General features: G+C 37.8%; 1 protein-coding gene across 3 annotated transcripts; it reads left to right on the top strand.

Annotated features, from left to right (window-relative positions):
• Positions 1-213: 213 nt before the first annotated feature.
• On the top strand, positions 214-14,312 carry ydjc (YdjC chitooligosaccharide deacetylase homolog). 3 transcript variants are annotated; one of them, XM_059336870.1, is made up of 7 exons: positions 2,297-2,936; positions 5,075-5,250; positions 6,918-7,077; positions 8,817-8,916; positions 10,691-10,868; positions 12,874-12,937; positions 12,978-13,166. In XM_059336870.1, exons 2-7 carry the CDS (start codon positions 5,087-5,089, stop codon positions 13,020-13,022), a joined length of 711 nt encoding a protein of 236 aa, XP_059192853.1. In that variant the 5' UTR covers positions 2,297-2,936; positions 5,075-5,086; the 3' UTR covers positions 13,023-13,166. The 3 variants fall into 3 exon arrangements, with proteins under 3 accessions (XP_059192852.1, XP_059192853.1, XP_059192851.1); XM_059336869.1 differs by lacking the exon at positions 2,297-2,936 and adding an exon at positions 214-326 and having other exon boundaries at positions 12,874-14,312; XM_059336868.1 differs by having other exon boundaries at positions 2,299-2,936; positions 12,874-14,312.
• The last annotated feature ends 727 nt before the right edge of the window (positions 14,313-15,039 follow it).

The raw sequence follows: 15,039 nt of genomic DNA, 5'->3' as shown, positions 1-15,039 counted from the left end.
GATTACATAAACAAAAATTGGGTTTATAGTGTGATATCTTTTTCTCATTCTTTGAATCCAAAAAGAAACTTTAATTTCAGCTTTTATTTTTATTATAAAGTAAGAACTAACGTGTACCCTTGTGTACAGGAAGCATATATATAACCAGGTATGAAGCTTATGGATACTGGGTCCTGCCCCAACAAACGTTGAGCCGTGAGAATACCTGAGAGAAGCCACACCTGTGCCAATGACACGCAGTCTGTAACGTCACTGAGCTCAGCATTCACTGAGGTTTACTGCGGATTAAACGTTCAGAAAAACTTTCCACGCTGGAAAAGTTGTAGGTAAGTATAGGCATGATGAGACAAACACTGCATGACGATGAGATGGTGATGAAGATGACATGTGACGCGTTCCATCAAAATGAGTCGGGAGTCGCAGCCGCCCGTTCTTGTAAAAACAAGTTTAAACATGAAAAAAAAAGTAGTTTTGGAGTTTTATGCGTTTCTGAATAAGTAAAATCTCAGCTCTAAGACAATGTTAACATTATTACGAAATTCAAATGATAAGTGTAGTTTTTAAGCTCTAACGTCGGAAAGTTTTTCGCGGCACACTGCTGTTTACAGACAGGCTGGATGACGTGGTTCAGATAGTGGTGAAGGTTATTTATATAGCCTACAGTCTATGGTTGAAGATCGCTAGATTAACTAGGTGGATTAATGTGAGGAGTACATTGTAAAACTTTTCAATTTAATCAGAGTCAGAGGTGCTACATGTGATGATAACTTGACAGAGTTAATTATGGACTATGTCACCGCACCGGTAGGTGATGAGTAGAGAGAGAGAGACAGCCGGACCTCCGACTCCTACGCGGACAGCCGGAGAGATTGAGTTGGAGGAAGATGAGGAGGAAGATATTGCACTGATGGATGAGCCGATGATAGCTTACAATGTCTCTGACTGTAGTTATCTAAACGAGGACAGTGTTAAAGAGACTGTCGCTCTGGAGTACAAATGGAGCCGCAAACTTCACAGCGGCGGCCCTGCTAGCTGCTGTTCACCGGAGGAGATGGTGAGAAGACGCGACCTAGTTAAAGAGATGACTGATGGTAAGTGCTTAAATACTTTATCTACACAATCCTCCTTTTCTCTGTTAGCAAGGGTTAATAAAACCACTAGAGCAGGCTAAGTAACGTAACGTTAGCCCAGGTGTGGGCGTGTCAGGTGTGTGTCTCAGGTTTCTACTGTCTCCTATAAATTACCTTTATTAACATAAGGAAAATTAGTGTTTCGTTCACTCAAAAAAGTGTTGTCTCTGAACATAATCCAGGCAGTGATTACCTTATCACCACATAACTTAGGCTAATTAGTAATATACAAACATTATTTGTATGAGACAGGGTGTATTAAATCCTGTGCAGTCTATCTGTGAATGCACTGATATTGAAGCAATAATATGTAAATGATCAGGCCTCATTCAACAATGGTTCAATATGATTTAGCCAGCCCAAAAGGTTTGTGATGACTGGAATTTTTATTTATGCTATCTTATTGTATAGATGGTTGTCCTCGTGAAGCTCCATATTACTCTGTCAGAGGATACAGTGTGAGAAGCAGCAACACCAGAGGACTGCCTACTTCCTTGATGCATGACAGTTTAATTATGAAATAATAAATAAATATGAAATTATAAAAAATATATTCTGTATTATTATATTAAAAGGGCCATTGTCTGTAAATATATATTTGATTGTATGGATTCATGCACTTGTAAGTGTAAGTACATGTGTGTATTATTATATTTAAATACCCATCATATATTCTGTATTACATAATATGCACAGTATATTTGTTCATATTTTATCATTATTGTATTCCATATGTTTTGGATACTTGTCTACATGGGCTTCTAGGCCTGTACTGTGTTGTGTATGTGCTTGTGCACGAGGTCACGTGCATGTGTATGTGTGACAGTATGAGTAGACTATACATACAGATGTGGAGTATCACCTGTGACCCAAAAATATTGTGTTCATTTGGAGTCTGGTCTTAATAGATGTGTTTTAATCCCTGTGAAACATGGCGGAATCTGTATCATTTTCTTTAAAGCCCTTTTTCTCAAAACTAACACTTGATAACAGTCGAACTTTGGATGAATCTCAAACTGTGTTTCTGGGTCAATGTGACTCATATTGATGGAGTAGGTCACATATGAATGCTTTCAGACCTGTTTTATATTTACGTAGATCTATTGGACGTTGGGAAGTGTAGAAAGTCTAGTTGATTTTTTTAAACAAAAAACAGGTGGTTGTTAACGTTTCACTTTATGTGTTATCTTCAGAGGAACAAACTTTTGGACAGGAAATGTTTTTACCACAGGTGGTCACATCCACAGACTGGTCACCAAATCTTTGATTACCCATTGACGTTACTGTATCAGGAGGATGACGTGGTGCCTGGAAAAAACTGATTCCGTGACTATTTTTTCACAATAAAAGCTTTACAAGCTTTATGAAATGTACAGTATTCTTAACAAAGTTGTAAGTTTCATTTTGAAATATGTAACCACTGCCTCAAGTATTTATTTAATAAGTGTGCTGATAAATCGTATTACTAATAGCATATTCTATAGATATGCTCAGTGTGAGGAAAATAAATGTCATTAAAAAAATAAACAAGCTATGACTCAACGATATGGTATATTGACAACTCCATATACAGTTTTGTAGTTTAATTCGTTTGGATATACATTTAAAAATAACTGTGAACGTCTTATTTTGAAGTTTTTTTGCCGGCTGGATGTCTTCCAGCAGAGGGCGTCCGATTATAACAAAGTCAAGTCAACTCCAGCTCCACAATACATTAATACGCTTTGCTAGTCGGAAGTGCAGTTTATTTCCACCGAGCTTGTGTGGCTGTCGACACTGTATGGACAGACGTGTGGAGTACAATGGGTAAGACTGCATTTTAAATCTGATCGTGTCCTTCCAGTCGAAGCTTTGGGGGCTGACGTGTCTGTGGCGTTACGGACGTCACCCCACAAAGACACCGAGAAACAGCGGAATGTAGCCGGCGATTTCACATAGTCTCGTCTTAAAATATTCAGTTTTGTTTCAACTGTGAGAGGGGACTTGCTTCAGCTGCTGCTGGGAGTTTTGTTTGTTCCTCCATGTAATTAAGCCAAACACTTTAACCGTACCACAAACAGCTCCAGAACCGACATAGAGTTCTGTCATCTCAATTGAAAACAAGAGCGTGAAGTTGTACACAGGTAGTATTTATGGCAGAGTTGTTACATTTGATTTCAGCGTTACTTTCCGGTACTTTTCTGGTTTTGTTCTGATGTCAAATTCTAAGAGCAGTGACATCCCAGTAACTTGGTCATCAGTTTATCCAGGGTAAAGTGTAACACACAAATGTTGTTCCCATTTGGACAGTGAATCAGGACAGTATAGTCACATCCGTTTGTATAAAATTAGCTCAGGGTGCACTGTGTTTGTATTAGAGGTGAAAATCACAAGTTTAATCACAATACGATATGATATGGCTTATTACAACAATATGATATTTGCCGATATCATGTGACGATTTCGATTCAGGAGCCTGCGATTCATATGAGACAATATGTCATATATGATTCATTTACCTCTTCAATTCCATTTATATCAATTTACAAAAGTAAACTAAAATATATTGACGTTATTATTGATTAGCTCTCCAAGACATTCAAAAGAAAAACAATCCGTTACTTTTTAATATCGAGTAAATATAAATATTTTCAAAATCAGGGCCTATTTTTTAGATAAGGATATGCATCAATATTTTTACTTATATATTGAAACGTTGACTTAGTTGGTGCACAGCTAACATTTAGACCACAGCAAAATGCTGTCCTCAAAAACACAAGAAAAAGAGGAGGTATTTTGACCACAATGTGTCAGCAATATAATTGCACTGAAACAACAAATCATCTGTGTGAAAAAGTTGAATGAATCAATGAATGAGTTGAGTCAGGTCACACCCCTGGTGTAAGGTAATGTTTTTAAATGTCTTGTTTTGTCAGTCCCAAGCCCAAATATATTCAGTTAAATGATATACAACAGAAACAAGCAAGAAGTCTCCATATCTGAAAACAGCATTTTCTGATTGTATTGAAAATTATTTTTACTATTAATCAATAGCACAAAATAGTTGGCAATAACTTTTCTGTTGATAGACTAATCGTTATAGCTATACATTTATTAACTAAGTCAAAGTCACAATTAATAAACAGCCAAGTGGTTGCATATTTCTTCAAACTGACAGCTGAGATGTTGCTGCATATTGTATATTTTCTATAGGTCTTGGTAAGGTCTTGGTAAGGCCTTGCTTGTTGAACGTTTAGACTGTTTATTTACTCAATGTCACACAGCTCACTGTCTGGGCAGCTAATATGGCCGTTTTTTACCAATAACTGTGTTTTCCTCGTCCACACTAAAACATAGAGCCGGCATTTTCAGATTCAGCCACTCCAGAGACCATTTTCGGTGGGAAAATGCTTGTCTAGTGTGTATGGAGGGGTAAATGGACAGGATGCTTTATTTAAGTATATTAAATTTAGCTGAGCTTGTTCGGATATATTTTAAGTGGTTGTTAAAGTGCAACTATTTTGTTTCTCTGGGGAACTGTATCATTGACCAGCTACTTTAGAATCCTGCCTCTGACTGGAGGTCAGACCATGTCTATTCAACTAAAAAAAAAAAGTATTTATTCTAATACATTTTGAGTCAGTGAAAGTCACTGAATCAATCCGTTTGAACCAAAATGTGTCTCACCACCAAACAATGAATTTTAACACATCATGTGGTTTTATTTCTGTCATAGTTCAGTTTTATCTTTGTAAAAACCCCAAATATCTGGAGTGATATTTAAAGTGCTGTGGTTAGTAATATCATCAAATACAAATACAGATGATGACTTGTGTGTGTGTGTGTGTGTGTGTGTCTCACTGGCTGGTTGCTGTTTCTAGTGATGAATAGGATGGTAAATGGACTGAATTTATTCAGATGTCCTCATGATGAGTGTGACTCTGTCTCCTGTGTGTGTCCCACAGAGACCAGCAATAATGCCACAGCCAAGAATGATGCTGGTGGTGACGGGAGATGATTTCGGCTACTGTCCCAGGAGAAACCAGGGCATTGTGGACTGCTTCCAGGCCGGAGGCATTTCCAATGTGTCCCTGTTGGTTAACGCCTCTGCTGCCAAAGACGCAGCAGATCTGGCTAAAAGGTAGGGTAGGTGCTGTAAAAATGCTGCTGTATGCAGCATTTACCTGACTCTGGGTCCACTAGTTGTTTGGTGGTGCATTTTTCTAACTCGTATAACTGGCCACACATCTGTAGTGTGAGGTCACTTTGAGTCACCTCTTTCTTCAAGAGATTCTACCAGACTAACTGACTTTCCCCTCGGGGATGAATAAAGTAATTTTGATTTGATTGATTTGATTTTTTTGATCTCCGCTCCAAATAAATGTGAAAGTAATTTATATTTAAGCCCTCCAAGACATCAACAGTTAGAGACTTGTTGATCGCAACTTAATCAAAGGAGCAAAGACCTGTTTTTACAGCATTGTGCACCAGGAGTAAACTGTTTAATTTACATATCTGTTATAGAAAAGCCTTCCGTTCAGATTGAGGCACGCTGTTACAGTGTCACTTGCTACAGTACAAACAGATGAAGAAAGAGACCATGTAACGGGTGTTGCATTGTAGCCACCTCAAACATTTCAAGCATCAGTGATGCTAGTGGACACAACTATGTCATGACAGGTGCCTTACTCAGGACCAAAGGTGGCGTAGTATTAAGTTATTTGTATGAGCAGTTCTCGAGAGAGACAGCAATACAGAAGGCCAAGATATCAGCACTTAGATACTTAGATACAACAACACAACTACAGATGCTGATATGAAATAATTAGAGCCTGACTGATATGGGATTTTTGAGACAAATGCCAATACTGATTTTAGAGGGGGGAAATTAATTAATAACCGATATGGTGAACGATATAGTCCTTTTTTGAGCTGGAATGAAAAATGACATTTCTTATGTGTATTGTGCATCGATTTCTTCACCACGCTGCAAATAAACCCAGAGAGATACTTTCTCAAACATAAAACTTAATCAAATAGTATGATATAACAATGCATGATATTGTAGGTAAATTCTATAAATGATAACTGGGAAAATAAAGAATAGATAGGAATAAAATAAATACCTAAATAAACATAATTTCAGTTCACTGTCAGTCAATTGCTAACTATTACAAAAAAATGTTAAATGAATAGCTAACACCATTTCTGAATCAGGCCAGGCAACATTTTCTGTATTATATATTGTGTACAAAACTTTCCATAATTGCACATATTGGAGAGTGTATTCACAGATCCCTATATGCCTTTGATAGGCCAATATCGGCCGATAATAACAGTCAACTGATATATCTGTCTGGCTCTAGAAATAATAACAAATTATAGCTACTACCATTTGTATCGCTAAATATCCACAAACAATAAGCAAATGTTGTTTTTTGTTCAGTATTTTGAAAACCTTCTGTGCTTGCTACAGCATTATTTTGTGTGAGGTGGTTGCTGGTGTATGGTCAGATCACCCCATCACACTAACCTAGCTAAAAACAACACTAGAAAGGTAAACGGGGATAGAGCGCATTAGTCCTTGCAACGAAGCAAGTTCCGCAACTCCGGCTCGGAGCCCTTTCTGCATGTCTTCTCTTCTGTCTCCCCCTTTCACTCTGTATCTCTGACACTATTCATAAAGCAGAAATATTCGGTAACCAGTTTTATACACAAACGACAAATCACGCATGGAGTACATTTAATGCCATAAATAAAAAGGTATCCATTTACAAATGAATAAACAAACACTTTTTTTCTTGTCAGGCACAACATCCCCATCGGTCTCCATGCCAACCTGTCAGAGGGCATCCCAGTGTGTCAGAGCCTCCGGCAGGCCTCCACACTAGTAAACCACTGCGGCTTCTTCCATGGGAAGATGGGCTTCCGTCAGGCCCTGAAGATGGGTCAGCTCAGCATGAAGCAGGTAGTATACTCCTTTAAAGCCCAGCATGTATGATGGAGCCTGGTGAAATACATATGATCCATTAAGACTGGCAAACTTTTTTATTTATGCTTGTTTTATTTTGTTTTATAAAGAAATGGAACAATGTTAATACAATAAATACAAAACAGTTTAATGCAATTTAATGCAATCTGCGGTTACTCCATTCACTGTCCAGAGATGAGGGGGGGCAGTATAGTGGATCAACATTCATAAAACCCAAAAAACTGTCTTCTGCATCAAACTTGTTCAATCTTTAAAATGAAGAAGTAGAAGTAAACTAAAAACAAAAGCTTTAGTTTGTTTTAAATCAAAGATGGGGCCAGTTCCACACGAAAAAGTGTTAAAATGAACAGTCAAGCTAAAATGTTTGTCGCAAATTTATCTGTTGAGACTCTATCCCATTACCAAAGTGTTATTTGCCAGAAAATTGTGTGCACTGAAAGGTTGTTACTGGCATGAAGTCACACACTAAAAACACACTTTCAAGAACATTATTGTACACTTATTGAACACTTATTGTAAATCGCTTTGGACAAAAGCGTCTGCTAAATGACATGTAATGTAATGTAATGTAACATGGATATTATGGAGGTCATATCAGATATTGATAATAAAGTTATAATGACGTAAATGAGATACAGTCATGTGCAAATTATTTAGAATTCCAGTTATTGATGTGGAAGTAACTGGTAATTAGTCTGCTGTGGCTGATACCGATAACAATAAACCATGTGAAGAGGAAAATAAATCTATATTTTCAGATTTACAATTTTATTTTTCTACCGCAGCACCCATTTTAAGACAACCTTCACTGTGTGATGAAGAACACATTTATTTATTGTAAAGTTATTTTTAATCATCTTATTTCTTTTAAACATGTAGACTAATTCATGCCAGACCTTATTAACAAGCAAACAATTAAAGGCTAAAAAAATGGACATACTCTTGGACCAATCAGCATTTGCCTGAAGGTCTTTGACTCCACTGTTTAGAAAGGATAAACTGTCCTCATTCGTCCTCCCTTTGCTGCTCATGAGAACACACTCACTGCTGCTCGCTCCCGGCCTATACTCATTTTCAGATCCATCACTCATTTTGCTCAACGGTTACATATAATTAGTGTTTGTAAACTACTGGTGGATTTTGTTTCATGTATTTTTAACAAGCATTGTTGTCGCCAACTAGAGTAAAATACAGAACAAGTTGAGAGTAACATTCTGCTCTGCATTATCAGACATACAAACAATAACTTCTTTTTTGTCTTCCAATGTTATAATTGTGCATCCCTAATCAGAATGTTGCATTATAAGAATGGGTGAAATGCATAGAGTTAAATGATTGGATTCTTTGTATGTTCCGTTGTGCTCCAGCTTTACCACAGCATGCAGGTATTTGCGCTGACACAAAACAGAAATGCAAAACAGTCACTGCACCTCTGGATCTGCATAGACAAACAGGTTTTATTTGCAAGTTGCATCCCTGCTGGCCATACTAACTGACCAGATCATGACATATCTAACTGTCACAGTGAAGTTGTGCTTGTATGTATTTTTGCAGGAGAGCAAAGTTTAAGTTACATGATTATTGCTGTGTTGCATATTTTACTGAAGTTCAAGAAGCTGGTTAGCTAAGTAACTTGAAACTACATGAGTAACTAATGTTAATATGCGGCGATGTTTCTCCATTATAATAACTTCCAGGTGTGTTTTCCTTCACAGGTGGAGCTGGAGTTGAGGGCCCAAGTCAGGCTGTTCAGGGAACTGACAGGTCACCTGCCCCACCACATGGACGGACACCAACATGTCCATGTACTGCCAGGTAATGCAATCTGTACACTAATGCCTGACTCATTAAGCTACACTTTTCTCAAATACCAAATAAAAGAAAGTTAGATGGGTCACATTAAGAATATTTACTGGCAGGCAGTGGTGAAAAAAGAATTCAGATTCTTTACTAAAAATAGTAAAATATCTAATGCCACACTACAGAATTACTCCACTACAAGTAAAACTCCTGCATTCAAAACTTACTGAAGTAAAAGTACAAAAGTATCTGCAACAAAATTTACTTAACGTGTCAAAAACTACTTACTTACCATAAACCCAACGTATATTTGGGAAATAATTGTTGACATATATTTAATTGAAACCTGTACAAAGACAATGCATTTAATGTTCAAACTGATAAACTTATGTCAGTATGCACACATTCTGAATTTGATGCCATACTGTGTGTGCATACTGACATTACTTTATCAGTTTGAACATTAAATGTACAACACGTTCTAATAAAGAAGGTACAGGAGCATGTTTACCGCTGTATTACATCACTTCTCTTTACACAACACTCATTAAGAGTTCAGGAAGTGAGGACACTAACTGTTGAAGTTTTCAAAGTAAAATTCTTTCCCATTTGTTGTTGTTCAACTTCAGTTACTCAAAAGTTCAGGGTCTCCATTGTCATATTTTGTGCTTCATATTGCACAGCATATTTTCAATGGGAGACAGGTCTGGGCTGCAGACAGATAGTCCTAGTCCCTGCACTCTTTTCCTTTGTAACACATGCCGAATGTGTCTGGACAGATTTCTGAAGTGTTCCCCAGCACATGTAGTTATGTCCTTTATTGTACAATAATGTTGGTTCTTATTGCAGTGCTGCCTAAGCGGTCAATGGTCATGGGCATCTAGTGTTGGTTTCCAGCCTTGCCTGCCTTGGAGAGATTTTTCTGATTCTCTGAATCTTTAAATGGATTGTAGATTGGTTCTCTCAAAGTCTTGAAATTTTTCCTTGACATTGGACCTTATTCACCAGTCATTCTTAAAAATGCATTTCTTCTTAAAACCCTCTTGTGCAGTTTTCATATTTGGGATTTGTTCTTAGGTAAGAACAAAATCTATGCATGCTAAAGAGCACAATGACATGGCAATGACATTCATTTCAGTTATATATAATATTATCCATCCATTATCCTTAACTTGTTATCTGAACTCAGGATGGGCTAAGAACACAGGTGCAAACAATTCAGTTGTTGATAAATTGAACATATACTTTTTGTAGAAAGCTTTTAAAGAACAAATCTATGGAAAAAATGTTTGTGAATGAGGCCTTTTGTTAAACTGTTGGATTATTTGCCCGTGCAGTTGAAGTGGTGAACTTTGCTCCATCCCTGCCTGTGAATGAACCTTTTGAGGATTCACCTTTCAAACCCATTCATGATACTATCATCTGTTACCTGTCTACCTGTTTAATGTTCCAAACAGCTTAAGTGTTACACAACTTTCCCAATGTCCCAAATGTGTTTCAGGCATTAAATTCAGAAAGAGTATATATTTACTATAAATAATAAGCTTTATCGGTTTGAACATTAAATATATGTCAAAAACTATTTTCCAAATGACTGCTCTGATTTGGAATTGGGGTTATAGCTGGTTAGCAAATAGTTGCTAATATGATGATTGATGTTTCAATATTCAATGTTTAACATTCAAATCTAAGCCTAGTTTAGCTTGAATTGTGGCAATGATGATGATTACCTTAAGAAGATGAAAAATAATAGCTCGGAGTATTGATTGTATTGTGCCGTGTGTTGCAGAGGTGTGCGAGGTGTTTGCACAGGTCCTGTCAGACCTCAAGATCCCATATACTCGTGTTCCAGTGGAACCAGGTTTACACAGCTGCCCTGCACTGCCAGCACACCTCCACAGGTTCTACACAGAGGTGGAAAAGGACGCTCTGGACTCCATCCCTGTCTTCAAACGCTATGGAATCAGGTGTGTGTTTGTGTGCGTGTGCGTGTAAAACAGTTCAATTAATATTTCAGTCTTTTCAGGTTGGTTTCATTTGTCTAAAAAAGGATTAGAAGGGTTCTCTAAGTCCCGGAGTCAGATTTGTGTATGCATACCCATTTTCACAAACATAAACTGGTGATTAAATATTAAGTGAGGCATATAATGTAAAACATTGCTTTGGGTACAGCTTATATCATTGGTAGTGTTATATTTTCTGTCCACAGAGTGACATTTGAGCATGAGCTCTGTCAACTTAATATTGATTACCATGCCAACATTTAATGATGTGGATGAAACTTAATGTGATGCATTCATGATAAACACAGCTGTTCATGATCCTTTTGTTCTCTGGACTTGTTCGAGGACTTCAGTTGTGATTAGGGTTGCCGAATTCTCTGAATTTTCAAAGTTGGTAACTTTCCAATTGGAATTAACAGGAATAAACCGTGAATTTACAAAATTGAAGGCTGGCCCTTAACAGGGAACTTAAATATAATTGGGGAAAATATGTTATTGCATAATCTTGACTAAAACAACCAGATTTCATGCAAGTACACTTGAATATCTCTGCTATTCCTCAATCACATGCACATAGCACATTGTTTACTGCAGGCCTACTGAGGCCACACCCCCTACATGCACTGTGCATTCCTCCATCATGTACAGACGCACGGTGCACAGATGACTTCTAGAACCCTGGACCGCACTTTTGAGCCCGGAGCAAAAGACTATAGAGAGCAAACGCAATGACGTATTTTTGTAGGCCAACCCGGAAGTTGGCATGTTAGCATCTCCATGGGGTCTATTGAGAATTCACCTGTGAGAGTTTTGCATTGGATTTTGGTTCATTGCAGAAAATAAGCTCTGTGGCAAACACACGATTCTGATGCTTTCTTGTTTTCCTCAGCAGGATGATCTTCATAAATGAACACAACTTTTATTATGATTTAAGCGTTAACGCAGCCGACTGAAGTAAAAAGCTAACGTTATGCTATAGCGAGCTACTCCACACTCGCATGACTTCAACGTCACTACTGTTATGGTTCAGATGGTCTCTTACAAGATAGCCAACTATTTTGACTAGCTAGCGAATCAGTAGCATAATAAATCGTTTATTAAAATAATTTACAGTCTGCAAGAGCACTGAAAAACAATAATAGATGCACATAGTGGTTGATGTGCAAGCAGGTGATTAAGTGTCTACATCCATTTATATTGAGCTGTGGAGAGAAAATGATGTGCCCAGTTTCACAATGACTGAGATTGTCAAAAAAGAAACCTGTTTTGGCAAAGCTTCATTAATATGATAAATAAATAAAGGGTTTGCATAGCTCTGCCTTTGTGTGTACACAGTGGTGAACCATGGAATTTTATACATCTCAATGTTTTTCAGTTTTCCAGTTCGAGTACAGACAGAGTTTTATCATGTACATGTGTGGCACACATACACAGGTGGATAAATATCGTAATCCCATTAGATTAGATCAGATTAGGCCCCGTACAGTGACAGAGGACAACGCCTACACAATATACTGTAGCGACTGTAAAACATGTTTTAAGATTACTTAAGTGTAGTTCAGGAGCCACCATTTTAAAAGAAAACAGTATGTCACTTATAAGTGTCACAGCTTCCTCATGGTTGTGATCTTCTGAGTAGGTCTTTGCTTATGTTGTGTGAACTCTCCAGATGTATATCGCCTTGGATCAGAGCGAAATTTAACATTGAAACATTGTCATGTCCCGTCACTGGCAGTAATGCTTTTCCCATACCATATACAGTACCAGTCAAAAGTTTGGACACACCTTCTTATTCAGTGGTTTTTCTTAATTCTTATTAAATGTTCTTTATTGTAGATTAGTATTAAAGTCATCAAATCTATGATGTAGTAAACAAAAAAGTGTTATAAACAAACCAGAATATGTTTTTAATTCTTCAAAGTGGCCATCAATTGAGTTCCACTTATCCAGTCCTTTTGTATGTTCATAGGTGGCCAGATGTGTACCTGGGACTGACCACCATGGGCCAGAACATGTCCGTCCCCAACCTGCAGAGGGCCCTCAGCCATGCCTTGGCTGCAGGGTCTTCTGGAGGATCTAAATGCAGCAGTGCATCAGGCTCCAATCAGCCTGTGGTGACAGCTGAGCTCATGGTCCACCCGGGTTACCCCAGTCACCCCCAGGAAGGAGGCTGCGGAGAGGGCCCTGATGACTTCTCCCAGTCAGCAGACAGACAGCATGAGCTGAGCGTCCTTAGAGACCCGTCCTTACTGGCCCTCTACAGCCAGGAGAGGGTGCAGCTCTGCTCCTTCAAAGACATCTGAGTACTGCAGTCTACGTGGGACAAACATGTATGCATACTGAGAACATTGTGACATTTTATAATATTGTAATATTGTTGTTTTATTTCAGGGTTCAGTTTGTAGTGGCCTTGAAGGAACATTGTTTCCCAAAAGCCCAAGGCAGTCACAGGTTAAAGGTCAACTGGACAGCCTGTCGGGTGAGTCCAGACATGACTGCAACAACAGCACATCTCATCTCTTTTTAAAAACAATTCTTAAAGCACAGAAAGATGCATACTGCCAACCTAATTTATGAAAAATTGTTTTGAATGTTAACTAATTAATCCTTAACTTTGTTAATAATAATACGATTAATAAAGCAGATTAAGGAACCTTTAGTGAGAGAGTGTACTGAGCTACAGAGGCCAGACAGGAGTTGGTGTCTGGATGTCGGCTCTCTATAGATCCTTGCACAAAATCTACTCGCAGTGAGTTTACATTTACTGACTGAATGTGACAGCAGAGCACAGAAGCACTACAAAACAACTACAGTAACCTACAACCAGGAGTGATATGCTCTTCTTTCGTTTATCTTAAAGGAGAAGTGAACAGGTGTTAAAGTTAATGCAAGCCATACTACTACTACTACTGTAGCTGCTGCTTTACAGCCCTCTGATACAGATGATTGTACTGCATTACCCACATGCCCATCATTGCACATGTTTATTACAACTTGGGTTTTTATAATGTAGCTTTGTCCTTTATGACCATACACTGCATACAGAAAGTACAATGTGCAAGTTAATGTCAGAGATCTGGGACAAAAGCTGAGCAGTGAATGATTGCTCCAACTGTCTGTTGTAAACATCCAGTACAAGTCATAGCGCCACTTCCTGCTCTAACTTTGACTTGCTGACTCACTGGAGTTGTTTTCAGTTTTCTTGTGCAATGACGGATTAAATGCAACAATTCAAATAAGATGTCTTCAGTTGGACCTCCAGATTAAGTGATTTATCTGAATAAACAGTTGGTTTGTTTACAACCTGTCAGACTTCTCTGTGGAGATGTCGTCATGTTCCCAGATGTCAATATTAACTTGGTCACTGATGAAACTACAGAAAGAATACCCAAGTTGAAATTAAATTTAGTTCTCCTTTAAATCAGTGGTTCCCAAATTTTTCTCTGCAGGGTCCCCCTTCGGTAAATTTAAACATTTTTCAAGACTCTGTGACTGGTATTTCTCTGTAATAAAGAGAATGGGAAAGATAGGCCTCATCATATTTTCTCATCTTTGTTTATAACTCTGGGCCCTGTCCCCCAGTTTGGGAGCTGCTGCTTTAAACTGAGTTAATTTCAGTTTTGTGCTTGTATGTTACATATTACTCACTTAGTTTGTTCAATTAAAATGGGGTCAGGTAGTTTAATATCCTAGAATAACTTTGCACAGTGTAAAATAGTGGAGGGATAAAGTGCCCAGCAGCTCCCCATCAAGTTAATGAAGCCATGTAGTCTTGAGGGTGGAGGGATGATACCCAGTGATCTCAGGTCTGTGTAGCACTGAACATCTAATCACCTGCCAAATGTGTGTCTCTTAGAAAATGTTATTTAAAAATTCACATTTTAAATCACCTTTAACGGTATGTTTGTAATATGTGTCTGGGCATTTGAAATTGTATATTTTAATGAAGTTTCTGTTGAAACTTTTTATACATTGCTATATTTGAATTATTACAAAGATCAAATCTGAACAGCTGAGCTAATAAATTATGTTAAATTGATGTCTGATGTTTCTCTTTATGTAATGTTATTATTGAGTATTTACTTTCATAGCCTTTCATCATATGTTTATTTTCAGTGAGCCTAATCACCAATAC

The sequence above is a fragment of the Centropristis striata genome, chromosome 7 (assembly GCF_030273125.1).
Source record: "Centropristis striata isolate RG_2023a ecotype Rhode Island chromosome 7, C.striata_1.0, whole genome shotgun sequence".
Lineage (NCBI taxonomy): Eukaryota > Metazoa > Chordata > Actinopteri > Perciformes > Serranidae > Centropristis > Centropristis striata.
Note: the sequence above shows the minus strand (reverse complement) of the source record. Positions and strands in the feature narration are given on the sequence as shown.